The 18,857-nt window shown below is 42.4% G+C and overlaps 2 protein-coding genes and 1 non-coding gene across 6 annotated transcripts in view; all 3 read left to right on the top strand.

Annotated features, from left to right (window-relative positions):
• The window catches only part of plcb1l (phospholipase C beta 1-like), a 139,548-nt gene extending 126,567 nt beyond the window's left edge, over positions 1-12,981 (top strand). Inside the window, exons 29-36 of one of the 2 annotated variants that reach the window (XM_061812942.1) lie at positions 617-670; positions 737-956; positions 1,240-1,408; positions 2,588-2,664; positions 2,746-2,835; positions 2,933-2,990; positions 3,747-3,833; positions 10,526-12,981. In XM_061812942.1, coding sequence (XP_061668926.1) covers positions 617-670; positions 737-956; positions 1,240-1,408; positions 2,588-2,664; positions 2,746-2,835; positions 2,933-2,990; positions 3,747-3,833; positions 10,526-10,756 — 986 coding nt within the window. In that variant the 3' untranslated portion in view covers positions 10,757-12,981. Of the gene's footprint in view, positions 1-616; positions 671-736; positions 957-1,239; positions 1,409-2,587; positions 2,665-2,745; positions 2,836-2,932; positions 2,991-3,746; positions 3,834-10,525 lie in introns of those variants that run through there. The other variant, XR_009793877.1, reaches the window with a different exon arrangement.
• On the top strand, positions 8,710-8,781 carry trnaq-uug (transfer RNA glutamine (anticodon UUG)). The gene has a single exon. It is a non-coding gene; the product is annotated as a tRNA-Gln (tRNA).
• Positions 12,982-14,619: 1,638 nt separating the features above from the next.
• LOC133496880 (1-phosphatidylinositol 4,5-bisphosphate phosphodiesterase beta-4-like) overlaps positions 14,620-18,857 on the top strand; it is a 55,731-nt gene continuing 51,493 nt past the window's right edge. For 2 of the 3 annotated variants that reach the window (XR_009793878.1, XM_061812943.1), the window contains exons 1-4: positions 14,620-15,037; positions 15,140-15,286; positions 17,561-17,794; positions 18,160-18,323. The gene's annotated coding sequence lies outside the window, so the exon portion shown is untranslated. Of the gene's footprint in view, positions 15,038-15,139; positions 15,287-17,560; positions 17,795-18,059; positions 18,324-18,857 lie in introns of those variants that run through there. The other variant, XM_061812944.1, reaches the window with a different exon arrangement.

Here is an 18,857-nt window from a genome sequence, read left to right as displayed (position 1 = left end):
AAATCTTTAGCGTTTGACTGTCGCTAAAGTTAAAAAAAAAGATTTATGATTGTTGTTTCCTGTTTTAAATTGAAAAGACAATACACTGGGTCTCAAATAAGTATTTGAACACCCTGCTGTATTACAAGTGGAGGGGTCTGAAATTTTCATTGTAGCTGCATGTCCACTGTGAGTGAAATAATCCAAAAAGAAAAATCCAGAAATAACAATGTATGATTTTTTTTTTTTAATTATTTGTGTGATACAGCTGAAAATAAGTATTTGAACACCTGAGAAAACCAATGTTAATATTTGGTACAGTAGCCTTTGTTTGCAATTACACAGATCAAATGTTTCCTGTTGTTGTTCACCAGGTTTGCACACACTGCAGGTAGGGTTTTGGCCCACTCCTCCACACAGATCTTCTCTAGATCAGACAGGTTTCTGGGCTCAATCATACATTGTGATTTCTGGATTTTTCGTTTTAGAATATCTCTCACAGCAGACATGCACCTATGATGAAAATTTCAGACCCCTCCATAATTTCTAAGCGGGAGAACTTGCAATATAGTGTTCAAATACTTATTTTCTTCACCGTAACTTCACTTCAAGTCACTCTTGTTATTGTTCTCTTGAGGCTCTTTGAAACCTCCCGTGAAGACCGAGGACATCATCCAGAGCGTCCTCACCGGTGAGAAGTTCATCTTTTGCCGTACTAGACGACCTCGCTAATCATGTTCTCCGCCGCGCGGTGTAGAAGTGGAAGCGCTGGCGCTGGAGGAGCTGAAGCAGCTCAAGGGCTTCGTACGCGAACAACGGAAGCAGTACAAGGAGATGAAGGAGCTGGTGCGCAAACACCACCGCAAGACGGCCGAGCTCATCAAGGAGCATGCGGCCCGCGTGGGCGAGCTGCAGAGCCAGCAGCAGCGGCGGCGCAACGCCCTGCACAAGAGCCACAAACGAGATGGTAAGAAAAGGTAGGTGGCGCTCTTCCTCTTTTACTCCTCCTGCAACTGATGCAACGTTCATAAAAATTGCGTTACATTATTGGGGACCGAGGAGGAAAATTGGCTGTCATTTTTATTCTTTTACGCAACTGCAGTGCCGCCTCGATTGACATGAGATTTAGTACACGATCGTCATGACAAGGACGCACAAGTTTCAAGAACCCGCCCCGTTTAGCGCGCGGGAAGTCGGCCATTTGGATTTGAAGCCGCCGGGGGTTCTTTTTTAACTGAGAATCATTTGGTGTGTGTGCAGCCGGTCAGAACAGTCGCTGTCCACGCTGGACCGCGAGCTGTGCGATCTGGACCAGGAGTGTGGCCGGCGTCTGTCCGAGCTGAAGGAGCAGCAACAGCAGCAGCTCCTCACGCTGCGCCAGGAGCAGTACTACAGCGAGAAGTACCAGAAGAGAGAGCACATCAAGCAGGTCAACCCCCCGTGGCCCACTAGCTACAACACGCTCCTCCTGCAATGCTCAGAACGTGACACATTTGTAACGCAGTAGTAACTTTTTTATCATTGTTTATGACACGTCAATAACAGGTTAATACATTCGTGACGTAACATTTATGATTTATAACAATTGCTCTATACAATCATGAAACGTATGTGGCACTTTTATGAGATGATGTTTATCACAGGTTCATGCATTTGTAAAATGTTTACGTTAAAGTTTATAACATTTTTAAAAGGTTTATACGCTTGTAAAGGGCTTAAAACACATCAGATTTTTTCAATGTTATAACAACCATAACACGCATAACAGGATTATACATTTATACACTACATTACATTTATGTTCATAACGTTTAAAAATCTTTATCACAGTTCTGTACATAGTCTACCATTTATCGCATATTACCAGCTCAATAATGAGACATTTACATCATTAATAAATAAAATTTTGACATTGGAACTTTTTAACAAATTTCTAACATAAAAGATTTGATTTGTAAATGTTTATTTACAATTACACCACATTTCTTACAACTTTGTAGATGAATAGCATCTTTGCATACAACTTTGCAACATGTTTGTGAGATATTACTAACAAGTTTATAAATGATGTCTTATCAGTCGTACATGTTTCCTCTCGATTTGTGCAAAAAGTTCTCATTTCATCGTCAACATGACTACATTGTTGGCTCGGTGTTCTGTGTCGCAGGCTCTGACTTGCTTATCTTCATCGTGTGCTGATTCATCCACATCAAACACACACACGCGCACGTACTTACATTTAATAATTCTGCGGCGCGTCTGTTGTGGGAAAATTGATTTCCTCTGCTCGGCTTCACCCCCATCCTCTGGCAAGTCATCTCTCGTCAAGCAGATTGTAACGAGCCTCTTGAATCATCGGTTTTTGAAAATTCAATCGGAAACTTGAAATTTGGTCGGGTCCTCACCAAAATGTCGTCCCATCGCAAATCCATTTGGAGAATGGATGGACGATGCTAAATTTAGTGGAAGTAAAATTTTAAGACTTGCTGTATGAAAAAAAAAAAACCCTCAATTCAGCCTGAGGGCCCATTCGTTGCTGCGGCTTTAATTCTTTAAGTTTGCATCCTGTGACCATTTTCTCACGTTGTCTTTTTTTGTTTGCAAGCAGCTGGTGGAGAAGTTGACCGCCCTGGCCGAGGAGTGTCAGAGTGCACAGCTGAAAAAGCTGAGAGACATCTGCGAAAAGTGAGCGCGTCCTTCGGCATTCATCGAGTTTAAAAAAAAAAAAACACGGGAAACATGTTATCGCCGGCTCTCGTTCTGCAGGGAAAAGAAGGATCTGAAGAAGAAAATGGACAAGAAGAGACAAGAGAAGATCAGCGAAGCCAAGTCCAAAGACAAGAACGTCACAGAGGAGTGAGTGTTGTAATGCATCCATCAGACCACCAGATGTCAGGATAGACCTCCCCAAAATGTGAAAACACCCGTTTGGTGTTGCTTTCGTCCCCCGCAGAGAGAAGCTGGAGATAAACAGGTCGTTTGTCAACGAGGTGGTGCAGTACATAAAACGGGTGAGAAAGCCGTCGATGCAAAATGGAGAACGAACAGAGATGACGATTATCGTTTGATTATTTTAATAAACGCTTTCAAAGCTAATCGGCGTGTGGTATTATGACATTATTGCCAGCTCATGTTCACGGAATTGAGCTGAGTGCAGACCTCCCCCAAGGCAGATCAAATCCGCCCTTCTGTCATTATGATTTATTCCTCAGTCAGAAATTAGTGGGCGAGCTTTTCCTTGATGTCATAAATACATAAATCACTTCTGCAATTATTTAGAGGGTATATCTTACTTTTTAATACATTTTAACCAAATTGTATATTTCTATTTTTATCGTAATTGAATTTTTTTTTAATTTTTTAGTTAATTTCTGAAGAAAATAAATTGAAAATTTTAAATCATAAACGTATGTGTTTGAAAAATACTACATTAACATATATTGATGTGCTTTTAGAATACAATAGTTGTTTTGTTTGTGTTTATAATGTCACAAGAAATGACTTCGTTTTACACCTACCTTAATTTTAGGAATGTATAGTGTATATTTTTCATATTTAATAACATTCCAATTTTTCATATGGGATGTATATTTTCTTATTTCTTTGGTCCAACAGCCACACGACAATTCTCAGTCTGCATGGGCAGCATTTCGTTTTTAGCTTGTTCAAACGTGCCGAATGTAACTAGCAAGTTAATTATTTTTGGTTTTTTTTTTTCTTTTTAATTGGAGACAGCTTTTGTGAGTGACACATTTTTGTGTGCGTAGCTGGAGGACGCGCAGAGTAAACGGCAGGAGCATCTGCAGGAGAAACACAAGGACATACGACAGCAGATTTTGGATGAAAGGCCCAAGGTATGCATATGAAATGAAATAGAAGTATATATGTATGCCAAGTGATAGATGTTGCACACTACAACTTCCTGAAGAGGTGCTGTGACATCACAACAGACGAGAGGGGTGATTAGCGACATCACCGTCAAGTCGCCAATGCCGATTTTTTTGTGGTATCCCCACTTTTAAATCCGCTAATCTCCATAAATGTGCATTTTTCATTAACGAGAATTACACAATGCGATCGTGCAGTGTTGTGTGCGTGCGTGTGCCTTTCCTCACTGTGCAAGCGTCGACTTAAACACACACACAAAAGCGCACGTGTGGTCGTCATGGCAACTTGGACCCCCCCCACCCCTACCCCACCTCCAGTACCCCTCCCCCCATCCTTCATGACACTCTGCAATCTGCTCGTTCGGAAGTGACTCCTCCATCTGTGCCGAGGAGAGTGCGAGTCCCAAAACCACGCGTGTGCATGTGTGTGTGTGTGTGTGCACGTCAGACAGGTTGGAGGGAGTCAATCAAGACGGTAGCTATCGCGTTCCCTCGCCCAGACTTTGATCTGCATCGTATCGGCCTGCCAAGCTCACATTGATAAAGCGTGACACACGCAGCGAACAATAGGCAACGTGCTAAAATCCACTGTGCATGTGTTTGTGTGCTTACTTGCATGTGTGCGTACATTGGGTCCTGGACAGTGGAACCCCGACAATTTTCTGCACCTCTCTAAGTCGTTTCTTGTCAGACTTGAGCTTAGTTATTATCAAAACGTCATTCCACATGATTGGCTTTTTGAAATTGTTAAATAGTAGTAAACTTTTGAGACTTTGTTTCATTATACAGGTTTAATTTTCTAAAACTTATTTTGTAATTTTCATTTTTTTTTATAGTCCTCTTTTGACACTCAATTTTTTTACTTCATTTGACACTTTAACGTAAATTTTTTAAACGATTTTTTTAATAATTAGAATTTAATTTCCCCCACTTTATAAAATGATTGGATCACATTTATTCGTTTTGATTTTATTTCATCATTATGTAGCTCATTCAGATCATTACTTTGATTTCCATGATTTATCTAATTTTAGTTATTAATTTCTATTTTATTACACTTAATTCATTTTATAATCTACATTTTTATCCATTTTATTTACTTTTTATTTTATAACATCTTGTTGACTTTTTATTTCTCGTCTTTCATTTTATTTTGTATATTGTAGTTTGATTTGATTTTACTTAATTATTAAAAGTGAGTTTTTATTCGATTTATTTTTTTTCTTCTATACTGTTATTAACAGTAGGTAATTCCATGATTGTTTGTTTGTTTTTACTCATGTTGGATTTTAGGCATTTTAAATGTAAAAAAATGAACAAGTCTTGTAGCAACTTTCTGAATAGAAAGAACACCTCCAGCATATGAACATTTCAAAGCACTTAGATTATCAACTATCTCATCAGAAGCTTCCCTTTGGATGTCCTCCTTTTATGGTGGGAATGACTGCTTTCCTCTTTCCTTTTTCTTTTTTTTTTTTCGTTCCCCTCCCGCTGCAGAGGAGATTTTGCGAAAAGGCAAAGTGAAGTCAGGGAAGGACACAGATTGTCAGAAGTGTCTGCTTCTGTTTCAGTAAGCGTTCGTCTCTTTGGTCCCGGCCGCCGCGGTCGGCTTCCATAGTTGGGGGCCGCATAGCCCGGAGAATATCAATGAAGTGAAAAGGTGTTCCGTTTCTTCTTTATGCGATGCGCACCCTCACGGGCACAGCGGGCCAAACAAGCCTCCTCCTGTGATGCTGACAGGGTGCTGACCCCTCCCGTCTCATCTTCTGGATGAGTAAGTTGGTTGGTTTTCGGGCCTAATTGGGATGTGTTTGGAAACGGGACGCTTTCTTTGTACTGTGGAATTGAAAAAAAAAGAAAGAAAGACGGCAAAAATACTCTCTATGAACAGTTCATTAGGTACACCTGCACAATCCGACATGCATTCATTTCCTATCGTTATTTTACTGAACTTTTACCGTATTTTCCGCACTATAAGGCGCACCTAAGAGTCTTTAATTTCCTCAAAAGCTGACAGTGCGCCTTATAATCAGGTGCGCCTTATAGATGAAAACAGTTTCAAAATGGGCCAGTCATTGAAGGTGCACCTTATAGTGCGGAAAATACGGTACTTATTACTTTTTTTTGTTGATTATTTGTTGTTGTTTTTCATTTTGAGGAAAGAGAAGGCTTTCAGGAGTTACTAAAAAGAAAAGTTTTTCCCCCAGCACCATCTTCAGCGACCCACACGAAATTATGTCGACACGTCTGAAGCACGAAAACATCTCAAGGGCCCATCGGCCACATCGAATAGCAACTCAGCGACTTTGTTTTTGCAGCGACGGTTCTGTACTAATTCCAGCTCTTTGTTAACCTCCATACTGTGGGAATTCACCCATACGATCCCGAGTCCGAATCAAGATATCCTCGACAGATGGGCGGCGCGAAATTGCCGTGCTTCTCGCTTTCCCTCGACGGCTCCTCGAAAGGAGGCCAGCCGCTGAAGAAGGTCACGCCGCGTGTTGTATTTTAGGCAGCGCGCGCCCGGGGTGGGTGGCGCACTCGCGTTTGTTGACCAACGTCGAAAGACTCTTCGGGACATTGGGGAGCTGGTGGACGTCCAGTGTGGATGTAAATCAGCACGAAAACAACTTTACTTCTTTCTGACCTCGTTTCGTGCATGGAGCCATTGAAAGGAGCTGGGGTGGAATGCCGTTTATTTTATTTTTACTTTTAAATCGTTTAAAAACTCAACGCTGTGACACTTCTGATATTGCTAGCTACCGTTCAAGCTAACCAAAAACTAGTTAACAACAGACATCCTAACCAAAGCTACAAGCAAATAGCTGACAAGGTAAGTAACTAGCTAACTAATTGGCGACTATCCAAAGAACAAACTCCTTAACTTAAGGTAATCACCAACCGCTAGGTAACAAGCTAACTATAGAATAACCAACAAACAAGCCAACTAATTACACTAACAGACAGATGCACCAACTAACTACGTAATAAGATACATAACCAACAATTAAATCTTTTAAATATTAAATAGTGCCCTAACCAAGTAACTATACAACTGACAATCTTCCTTACTTGGTTGCTAAACCATAAGGTAACAATGGACCTTTCCAACGGCAATCTTAAGCTCCGCCCCCTTAGCCATGTCCCACAAGCTTCCAAAATGGCGATTGAACAGAACATGTTTGAAGTGGATTCTCCTATTGCGTATTCCAGATAATATTGGGATATGTTTTTTGCCAAACGACTTGTCCAAGAGAGTTCTACAGAGAGATCTCAACTATTTCACGCAAAGATATGTACACGGAATTAAGATTTGGGACGGAGCACGACGCAATGTCAGAGTGACAGCGAAACGTTGGTTATCGATGCAAAAAACAAACTTCATATTGAAATCGAACAGGATAAAATAGTGGAATCGTACTGCACGTGTAAAGAAGGGGGGAGTACTTTTTACTTGGAATATCATTGTAGTCTTTATAAGTGAGTGGGTGCATTCATTTGACTTAGCTCGTAATGGAACCCAGTGCTCTGTCTTAAAAGTCTGATGTGATACAAATGGGCAAATAGACATTTCTCTTGTATGACATTGTGCATTTACGCATCACTAACCCAACTCTTCGGCAAAAAACATGACACACTTCATTCAGCAGGTCAGTGATACGCTAACAAAGTGAAAGTTGTTCTCCTGCAATGTATAAAGCACTGATAATAATTCGATCAAAACTCAGAGAAGATACTTCTCCCTCACTTACCTTCGAACATACAGCCTTGTGTTTGTTGATATTGTCCACGTTTAGTTGTACAGACGTTCTTCCGCTATTTTCAATCCATCATAGACACTTCGTCAACTGCGTTTTAGGCTTTGGAAAATGAATCAACCGGGCAGTATATCTTTCATCAGAATTGCACGTTTCCCAAGTGCATCTGAGGACCATTTCCTTTGTAACCCTAACTCTTCCAAGCGCACGCTAATGACAACCAGCATTGCTTGTGGGGCAACATGGCGGCAGGGGCGTGTCAAGTCGGTTAAGACAATGCGGCTATCTGATTTGCTATTATTGTATGAGTGATGCGTTTGCTAGCTAAACAAAATCAGCTGCTCAACGAAACACCACCCTTCCTTACGATTTAACTCGCTATTAACCAAACTAACCAAATATCTAGCCAGGTAGCGAGCTAGCCAAATAACTTCATTTGCTCTAAAACAACGTTTTTTTGTTCATATAGCTACGTCAGCAGGTCGGGTCTCTTATGTCCCCAGATCCTTTTGAGTCTTTTTAATTCTTTTACTGTTTAAATTCTGCTATTGTTACACCCACACCCTAGCACACGTCTCTCTGTGGTCCTCCGTCCCCCCCCCCACCTCCTCGGCATATGCCAAGGTGTCATCCGAGGGGTGAAAGATGACAGTTTTAATCAGGGGCTGCTCGCACCGCGCGCCAGGCAGACTTCCACGTGCACACGCTTAGATAGTCCCACCCCCGAAGTAGGTCATGCGCAGTGCAGCGCGTGGTGCATTTTTAGCCATCTGCTTGTGATGTGATGAGCTATATGTCCGCTCTGTGAGAGCCGCACTGAGAGTGAGACGCAAGGAGGGAAGGAAGGACGGATGGGAAGGAGGGAGGGAGCGAGAGAGTGAGTGAGAGGAGGGGAGGAGGGGAGGTGAGGGAGGTGTACAAGGTGACCTTGAGACGCCGCGCTCCAGAGCATACAAGGACTCCAAAATTCCGTATTTTCGCGAGGCCTTCATCGGGCACGGGCGTTTGCATGCACCTCACCCTAAAAGTGACCATATGAGAACCTATGAAGTGGAAGGATAACAAATGACAAATATGAAATTAAGTCGCTGATGGTGTAGTGGTAAACACGCCTGCCTTTGGTGCGGGCAGCGTGGGATCGATTCCCGCTCGGCGAAGGTGTCGATATCGGCCCTGCGACTGACTGGCGGCCAGTTCAGGGTGTAGTCTGCCTTTCGCCGGAAGCTACCTGGGATAGGCTCTAGCTTTCCTGCAACCGTTGTGAGGATAAGCGGCTTGGATAATGCGATGAGATGAGAAATATGAAATTATAAATAGCAAACAATAGCTTTTGCTTCAATATACCAGGGCTCTCAACTTGAATTCACATATTCAGCTAAACCTTTTTTTTTTAACTGTTTTTGATTTTTACCTATATACGTATATTTTCATGTTTGTATTACATAGATGATTTTGATTTTTTTTCCAAATTTATTTTAAATTAAAATGAGAATTTTTAACTACAAAAGTATTTCCTTCCATTTTTTATATTTAGATTTTAATTTTTACATTTTTCATTTCTTTGTGATGATTTATATTTGTATTTTTCTTTAAACAGTACTTAATAATAATGTGTCATTCATGTGTACAGAAGTACACACATATATATATTAATTTTTTTATTTTTATTTTTTTATGGTAGGCTCAACACGCTAATCAAACCAGACACGCCGCACTCGAATTACGCTTTTATCTACTTTATTTGCATGATGGAAATTTGAGAAAATCCCAAAGCTGGGCTGCGGGGGTCCGCCGCCACGTTATTATTTTCAAAATGTCATCCCCGGCCAGCAAGGTTCCGCTCGTTACGGACTCAGTTTCGCTATCGCTTTGGCCGCGCCTGTGGCCAGGAATCTCGTAAAAGTCGAAAATTGGACGGCGCGTCTGGAAAGTGCGATGTGTTTTGGATCAGCTGAGCGCCAATGTCAGCGTCTTGCCAGAAGACTGCGACGGCGTTGCTCTTTTAATTACGCGGCTCCCCGGGGGAGCCGCTCGGGTAGTTAAACAGAGAAATCAGCATTAAAGCAATTATTGGCACTCAATGAAATGAATGCTGTCATGTGTAATCATTAGATCGGGTGGGGGCCGGGGGGTTGCCGTATTCGAGCACCTCGGAGCAAAACAATACCGTCGGTAAACATGCGTCACCTGTGCGGAGGGTCATGTGACCACTTGGAAACACCAAGTCCATCAAGAGTGGATGGACATCCACCCATCCATTTTCTTTGCCGCTTATCCTCACGTGCGTCGGGGGGAGTGCTGGAGCCTGTCCCAGCTGTCAACGGGGTTGAGCCGGGGTAGACCCTAAACTGGTTGCCAGCCAATCGCAGGCCGCACGGTGTCACGAGCCAGGCTGGACCACGCCCAAGAGGGGACTGTAATTAGATGGTGTGAGTTTTCCTCACTGCCATTTGCCAGTTGGTCGTGTGTTGTGCCCTGAGTTAGTGAGTTGCATTTGTTCACAGTAGGAATCTCCACCACTGAAAACCTCTGCCTGTATGACGTCAGCTCTGAATTGAAAACTGCGCCTAACGTCATGTCCCTTGTCCTGGAGTCCTGCATTTGGGTCCAGGCACTCACAATCGCACCTCGGGGCAATTTAGAGTGTCCAATTAATGTGGATGAACGTTAGAGATTGATTTATTCTGAACTATGTGTTCTTGGTGAAACGGAACTAAACCGTACTGTGTGGTAAAAATGTAGACCAGAATGGGTTCAAATAAAAAATCTGAGGAATATAATTATGCGCACCCCCGTTTCTAGGGTTAGGAGTGACCGCCCAGGCGTCAGGAGTTGAGGCGGCAACGTGGAGGTCTCGCCAGAAGTTGCTCGTTCACGTTTTTCCCACTTCTCCGTCCTTAGCTGCAGAGTGACCTGGACCAGGAGTACCAGGACAAGTTCCGCCGGCTGCCCGTGGAAATCCATGAATTCGTCCAGGACAGCGGCAAGGCCAAGGCGGGCGACGCCGCCAACCCGGCCGCCTCCTCCTCCTCCGCCGGTTCCGCGGCCGAGCGGCTCAACCACAAAACGTCGCAGTCGGAGGACGACGCCGAGGAAGCCTCGCTGGAGCGGGCCTACGACACACCCCTTTAGAGGCGGACGCAGGGCGCGTTTGCCGAGCCGTCGTAGGACTCAGTGTGGTGAGTAGCGCTGGTCCCGCCGACCCCCCCCCACCCCATGTACATAGTACCTTTGTTGTATTTGTACATCACCTGTGTATCGTCCACACTATTTGGGTGCGGCCACGGTTCAGTGCCACTAACTATTGAAGGAATAACGTACTTGAACTATTGCAGATTTTCTAACATGTTAATGTCCGGTCATCATTCACTCCTGTAACTTTTGTGTATTTTTTTTGCACTGATTTCTCACCCCCAACCCCCCGACATTGTGACCCGGTAGAATTCACGTTCTTTTCGTTCTCACGGAACGACGCTGCTACTTCCTTTCAGTGCCACCTTTTTACCACCGATCGATGTCGTTTGTGCAAATGTTTGTTTTGGACCAGGACATGTACAGTTTTCTGCATGTACTCAAAACTAACTGTAGATGTAATGGTAGCTCTGTAGCAGTCGATTGGAAAGGGGGGAGGAAGAAATGAATTACAACAAATATTCAAGCATGTAGGAATTTTTTTTTTTAATTATTATTATTTTGTGAATTTATACAGTGAACCCCCTGCATATTTGTTGCAAATTCAGCTCTGAATTTTTTTGGTTGAACTCATTTTTCGCTGCTTTTGTGTTCAAACAAAAAAGTGTTAGTGAATTGAGGAGTTTCATGTAGACAATAGGAGTCCACTGTCGCCATCTTGTGGCATCTGTCGGCAATAACAAATCTTTTTGGAGGGTTTCGCTACGGTTGCACCAATATCTAATGCATTGTGCCTGACAAATATTTGCCTGTTTCAGACATATTTTACATTAGGGAAATCCCACCCCTCAAAAAAAAGTTTAATTTCAATTTAATAATTTAAATAATTTAATTATTCAGTCTGTCACTTTACATCGGTGAGACATTGTTTTGTAAAACAAATGATTGAAATGATGATAATTCCTGCGGCACACCTGATGTTATTTCACAGCATGTTAAAATGCTTTTGAATCACTGATCTAATCTCTTATAATCATTTCATGATTTTAATCTCATTTTAATTCTGTATAACAAAAGTGACTCAGTAATTGCAGTAATATTTGTCATTTTTTCACAAAGGATACAAAAATCCCTGCGAGCAGTGTCATATTGTCTATCTACATATTTCGCTCTGTTTGTGTTCAAATATTTTTTTTCTTAAAGCGTGAAAACACCGCCACAGAGATCGTATTCGTTTGCACGTCTATGGCATTTCCCGCGATGCGCTGATTGTTCTCTATGTTGTAAACTGCTGTTTTTTGGGAAAATATTTGTCATTTTTTCACTAAGGATACAAAAAAATCCCTGCGAGCAGTGTCATATTCTCTATCTACATATTTCGCTCTATTGTTTGTGTTCAAATATTTTTTTTCTTAAAGAGTGAAAACGCCGCCACAGAGATGTTATTCGTTTGCCCGTCCATGCCATTTCCCACGATGCGCTGATTGTTCTCTTTGTTGTAAACTGCTGTTTTTTCGGCGAGTTGCGTTCACTGCCGCCATCCAGCACTTGTATCGCACATTTTTGCTCTCAAGTCAAATCGCTCGTATTTCAAGGCACCACAATTTGAAATGAAAACACAAAAACAAGAAAATGGAATATAATAAACAAAAAAATGTATCCATTAAAAAAAAATAGCAGCCCCCACTCAAGTTTGTTTTCATCACATCTACTCTAAACGAAATGTCACTTCTCAATTATTAATACAAAAACTTCATCCAGGATCTACATGCTGCATTGTTGTTTTTTTTTTTTTTACTTATTGATGGATGTCTTCTGATTATTTCATTTTAGAAAAAAAAACAAATATACTGTATATAACGTCGACGGAGTGGTAAACAAAAAGACTCTTTGAGCGGTTGAGCGTATGACGAGTCCCGTGCCTTTTTTTTTTTTTTTTTGCATCCATCGGCCTTGTCGTGATGTGGAACGTGCGGAATGTGTCCCTCCCGCTGTTATTATTCTGAAAACGATGAATTTTTTTTCGTGATATTTCGTACTTTGTTACTACTACTGACGGAGTAACACTTGTGATTGTGACCACAAAAGAGAAGGGGAAAAAGCCTTTTTATTCATTTGGTTACTAATTTATGCAACGTCTTGACTGACTACTTGATTTAAAGCGTCACGTGTATGCACTCTGGAATTGTACATGTATATATATATATATATATATATACATACATATATAATACTTATAAATATATATGGCGTAAAAGCTACAACATGACGTGGATCAAATAACAGTATCGTGTAAAGCAATTTTGTTTGTAATTAAAAAATAAATGTGGTTGTTATTATTGGTGGGGTGGATTTTTGTGTCAAATGTTTTATAGTTTTTTTTTTTTTTAGCTTCATTATTTTTTTGTTTATTTTGATTGACTTCTTGAGGGAAAAAAAAAGTGTGCATATCTTACTATTTTACAGATATCTTGTGCATTTTATGATTATTTGATGTATTTTTTTGTTCCGTATCAAATGGTATTATTTAAATTTGATCTTTGCATTTTCATTTTTTAATTTATTAGTATTGTTATCTAGACTTGATATAGTTTCTCTTTTAATTTAATTTGGATTTGATGACAGTCCTTTTTCAGTTCATTATGTATTTTTGTTTTCTTTTGAGTTTTACTTTGTGTGACTTTCACCACCAAAAACATCAATTTAACAGAAAAAAAATCTGTTTAAAGTATAAAATTGAACTTGATTCATCATTAAATTTCATTTTATTTTAATATGACCCCCGTAAATATCTTTTTTATTTTGATTTACATTTTAATTTTTAATTAAAAAAAAAAATTTGTTATACATTTTTTCTTAAAACTACCGCTGTGCTCTGGTATGATCATTTCAACATAATTATATATATTATTAACTGTCATACTTTTAGTATTTTCCATGGAGGAACGGGTATTTATTTTCCATTTAATTTGCCCCCCAAAATGACCCCAAATTGTACTTTAATACATACTTAATGATTTAGCTATTACGTTTTATTTTAGTTTGTAAAAAAAAAATGTCGCCGCAGTTGCTGTGATTTGGTGTTTGCTCACCTTTAAGGACCTGTTTAGCAAATGCGGCTGAAAGGTCCTGCATGATGGTGTGCAACCTTAACAGGGGCCTGTCGTGGTTAACTAGTAGTCCGAATAGCGGTCGCACCGACTCGTGCCGAAATGGCATAAAGGACGCCGTGTACGTTCCGTCGAGCGCACTGCGACGAGCGCGTAAGTGGAAGCCATTAACGAACCCACTTGCTGTCATCTCCTTGGCAACAACACATTCCAAAGAAGTCCCGAGACGAAGGTGAACGGCAGGAACGCCGCGACGGATCGATCCTTTGCTGCGTTGGATACGGCGAGCGGGCTCGAGGATTACCTCGGCGAGGGGACGACTTTTCGACGTAGGACGTCAGCTGGAAAGCGTTGACCTCACGGTTCTGAGGTCCCGGGTTCAATCCCAAACCCGCCTGTGTGGAGTTTGCAAGTTCTCCCCGTTCCTGCGTGGATTTTCTCCGGGTGGGCACTCCGGTTTCCTCCCACATTCCAAAAACATCCGACATTAATTGGACACTCTAAAATTGCCCCAAGGTGTGATTGTGAGTGCGGCTGTTTGTCCCCGTGTGCCCTGCGATTGGCTGGCGACCACTTCAGGGTGTAACCCCGCCTGCTGCCCTTTGACAGCTGGGATAGGCTCCAGCGCTCCCCGTGACCCTCGTGAGGATAAGCGGCAAAGAAAATGGATGAACATAGAACCAGCGCAGCGAGCTGCGTTTAACCAATAGGAAGTGACTCACCACCTCCCACGCACATGCAAGAATCTGCCTCGTCTTCTTCAGCAAAGAGTGAGTACGGCTTTTATTAATACTTTTTAAACTTTGGTTCACGTTTACATTTATGTACTTAAAAATGTGACTTGAAATGTTGCCTGTACTTTTGAACAGCATGTTTAGACCTCTGCGACATGTCATGCTAGGAGTTGACGTGGTGGCCAAAAGTAGCAAAGACGGAAGGATGCACGAAAACATGGAAGGAAAGAAAAAAATTGATGGAAGGGTTGAAAGGACAGATGGGAGGAAGAAAAGAAGAATGAGTAAGAAAAAAGTAGAGGAAGGAAGGATAGTTCAGGGTGTACCCCGCCTCCTTCCCGTAGACAGCCGGGAAAGGCTTCAGCACTCCTTGCGACCTTTGTGAGGATAAGCGCCAAAGAAAATGGATGGATGGATAGAAGGAAGCTGTGAAGAAAGTAAGTCAGAAATTTGCGATCACCACACTCACAAATCTAAAACCGGAATTGAAACCACACATTAATTTTTTTGTGCGTGTGTTTTTTTTTTTTTTTTCGCAGGACGGACGTGGCGACGCGAGCCCCCCTTCCCAGGTCGCCCCCTGCAACCGATCGCGGGGGCCCGAGCGCCTTTAACGAGATTCTGAGGAGGGAAACGAGGGTGACGGTAACGAGGCTCTTCGGCACGCCGCTGCTAAGGTCGGGCAGGTATTTGCACACAAACCCAGATGTACTGAACACGTGCATACGTGCGTGGGATCGATTCCCGCTCGGCGATGGCGTCGCTATCTGGCCCGCGACTGACTTAGCGACCAGTTCAGGGCGTAGTCCGCCTTTCGCCCGCAGCTAGCAGGGATAGGCTCCGGCTTTCCCGCGACCCTTGTGAGGATAAGCGGCTTGGATCATGACACAATTTGTGTTCTCCACCCGCGTTCAACATCTTTACAGTCACGCGGGCTGCGTTTCGCTTATTTCATGTTATGATATTAAAAAAAAGAAGCTATAAACATATCTGAATTGTGAGAAATTTCAATAATTAAATTGTGATGACAGTTCATATCTTGAAAACTTTTTTTACAGTACATGCATCCATGATTTTGTTACTTTATTTTTATAATTCAACTTTATTACCGGAACTGTTCTATTTATAAAATAATTGTACATTTTGGATTTTATTCTTAAAATTTCAGCTTTGTTGTCCTAATGCTCGGCCTGTAGTTTCAGAAATGTTATTCTAGTAAATTTTAATTTAAATTTTTCTGTGCAATAGTGCCACTACATTGCCTTGTACCTTTTGCAGCCGACAATCCAAATGTCAATACTTTTTATTTACTTTCATAATTTTTTTTTTTAACTTTGGCCACCAATAACTTCGAGTCTCACAAGTAAATGTCAGAAAGAGGAATTTGAAGGAAAAGCTATAACAAAAAGTAAAGGGTAATTTCATCTTGCACCGAAAAAAAAAAAAAAGTTAGCATTTGGGTTGGACAGAACATCAATGCCAATTTTGTACGTGACGAGCGAGTGCGGTTCTGTGTGACGTGTCTGAAAACCCGCTGCGTGACTGCTGCGTGTTGTTTACTCAGCCTAACAACCTGCAGACAATGTCCTGACTTTTATTTGTTGTGCCAATAGACGGCAACGTTTTCATTCAGCGGCAGCTTTTTGCCCCGCAGCGATGATCCACCCGCGCAACCTTCATGTTGTGTTTTTGATTCCTTTATCAAGTGTGCGTGTTGTCATATTAGTCCTTTTTTTTTTTTTTTTTGCAGATGATAAAAAAATACATGCATGTGAGAATTATTGTTTGTCTACATGTGTTGCTCTTGCGTTTGTGTTCAATTAAAGCAGTCGCAGTGCTGCCATATAGTTGCTCTTTGTTAGCCCATCTATGGTGTTTCCCATTATGCGTGAGCTTCGAGCTGGCGGACAAAATACACAATGTATATATGTATATATCCATCCAATTTCTTTGCCGCTTATCCTCACGAGGGTCGCGGAGAGTGCTGGAGCCTATCCCATCTGTCAACGGGCAGAAGGCGGGGTACACACTGAATTGGGACAATATCCGACAAATATAATTACACACATTGTAATGTTTGAATACAACAAATAGTTTTAGCGAAAATCGCCATCTTAATCCTGTAACGACAAAGTAAAACCTTTTGACGGGCTTACAAAAATTAGCGTTAGAACTGATGGCCCACAGGAACGATAATGAATATTTCAACATAAACGCAAATACAGACGGGTTTAAACTTTTTTTTTTTTTTGGATCAGAATTTACGTGTTTAGCTCAACGCCTTGCACGCACCACGTTGCCATTAAGAAGCTAAAGCACGCGTCGCACATCTGTTTTTTTTTTGTCTACGTTGTTTGTGGCATTTAAGGGCTGGCTTTGAGGCAGAAGGAGTGACTCATTGTTGTTGTCTGCGTGCAGAACATCGGCAAAGGTTAAAATCATCACGTATTGATCTTTCCTTCCGCCACAATTCCTTTCAATTATTTTGGTCAACAAACACAACACCCGTTTAAATTTCAAAATGCTTCCGTGTGCGTACGGGCAGTCGCTTTGCGCCGTATGCAGCAAAGCGACCCCGGCTGGAACGTAACTGAAACGCAGCCCCAAATGTCGTACAGGCTGTAACCATCCTGTGCCGGATTCAACAAAGGAGACCCAGAACGTCACCACGACCGGTCTTTTTGGGTGGCACGGTTTGCGAGAGAATCTGTTCGTAGTTTTCAGATTTCATTGCATCAAGACATGTTGTGCCGGATGCAAAAGATCAACAACAAAAACACAGGACATAATGAAAAACCAATCTTTCTGATACTATGTGGCAAATTTTGCTTCAGAATGTCTTGATAAGTCTTGAGATTTCAGTGTCCCAAGACACCCTGTGCCGGATGCAGCAAAGTAGCTCAACAACTTAACTAAGAATCAAGCTTTCTGATACTAAACATCGCATTTTTTCCCCCCAGAAATCCTGGATATTTTTGAGATTTCACTGAGCCCTGCACCGACTCAAGCCGCTCTGCGCCGGAAGCAAACCAAGCTTTCTGACACCTATCAGGGCATTTTACTTTGGAACGTCTCGATCGTTTTGCAATTTCATTGCACCCAGCACCAAGTCAAGACACCTTTTTTTTGGGGCTCCAGAATCCAACGGGACTTTAATTGGACCCTGCACCGACCTGAGACACCCAGTGCCCGATGTAAGGAAGCAGCCCCGGGAACATCACTGCAAGCACACTTGCTGACAACGGTTTTAAGGCACGCCGGTGCTGGATACGTAATACTTTTTTTAGTCATTTTTTTTCCCCCCACCCCTTTTCTTGCTTCAATATTGCACGCTCCCGCAATTTCTCTGATGCATGCCGTTACTAATTAGTTATTCATTTTGTTCCACGTACGATGGGGGGGGGGGGGGGGGGCGTTCGTCAAGACACACAACGGCTCCACTAGTCAGCTGTTAGACCGGCAGGGAGGAGCTGGATGTGCTCGGGCTGGATGACTCACGCTCGGCGCACACTCATTCACTCTCTCTTTCTCTCTTTTTCTCCCTCACACACAAACATAGCAAAAAGAAGAAGAGCAGCTTGCAGGTCGGACGGCCGCCGCTCAGTCTCCACTGGAGGGCTACGCGAGCACCGGGACGACCAGCGGCAACTAGCAGGGGGAGACCAAGACGAGGCAGCCGGGGAGGGAACAAGCCGCGCCGGACTGCTCGCTGGACTCCTCTCGGTACTCAGCACGCATCCTTTTCCTCGCGGATTAAAAAAAAAAAAAAAAAAATGCCAATTACGTTAAAAGCTAGCTACGGTCCTAAATGCTTCTTTTAAGATACCGTCTGTTGCTCACGTTTTTTTTTTTCGTGTTTAAGATGAATTTAAAAAAAAAACACCACCCGTTCGGCTCTCATCCCAAATATTCCACGCACAGCTGGAAACAGTTGTTAGCTGTCGTGGCTAACTCGCTAGCGTGCTGGAAACGTTAGCGGGTTAAAAAAAACGTGACAAGTGTGTTTTTACGTGTTTCTCCAGTGTGTGTTGGGCTCGAAATGCGAGGGGGGGGGGGCAAAAACGAGACTATTGATGTTTCCGCGGTGGGTGGTGGTGGTGGTGGGGGTAGGCAGGCACCAGCTAGCTGTGTAGCGGGACAGAGGCAGAATGCAGCCGGGGAGTGACAAAGCCGGTGCCCGCTGTGCAAAAGGCTACTGGAGAGAGAGTGTGTGTGTGTTTTTTAAACAGGTTGTTTATTGGAAGTGTGGTACTTTTC

The sequence above is a fragment of the Syngnathoides biaculeatus genome, chromosome 23, assembly GCF_019802595.1.
Source record: "Syngnathoides biaculeatus isolate LvHL_M chromosome 23, ASM1980259v1, whole genome shotgun sequence".
Classification (NCBI taxonomy): domain Eukaryota; kingdom Metazoa; phylum Chordata; class Actinopteri; order Syngnathiformes; family Syngnathidae; genus Syngnathoides; species Syngnathoides biaculeatus.
The sequence above is the reverse complement of the archived record's forward strand: the minus strand, read 5'-3'. Positions and strand labels throughout refer to the sequence as shown.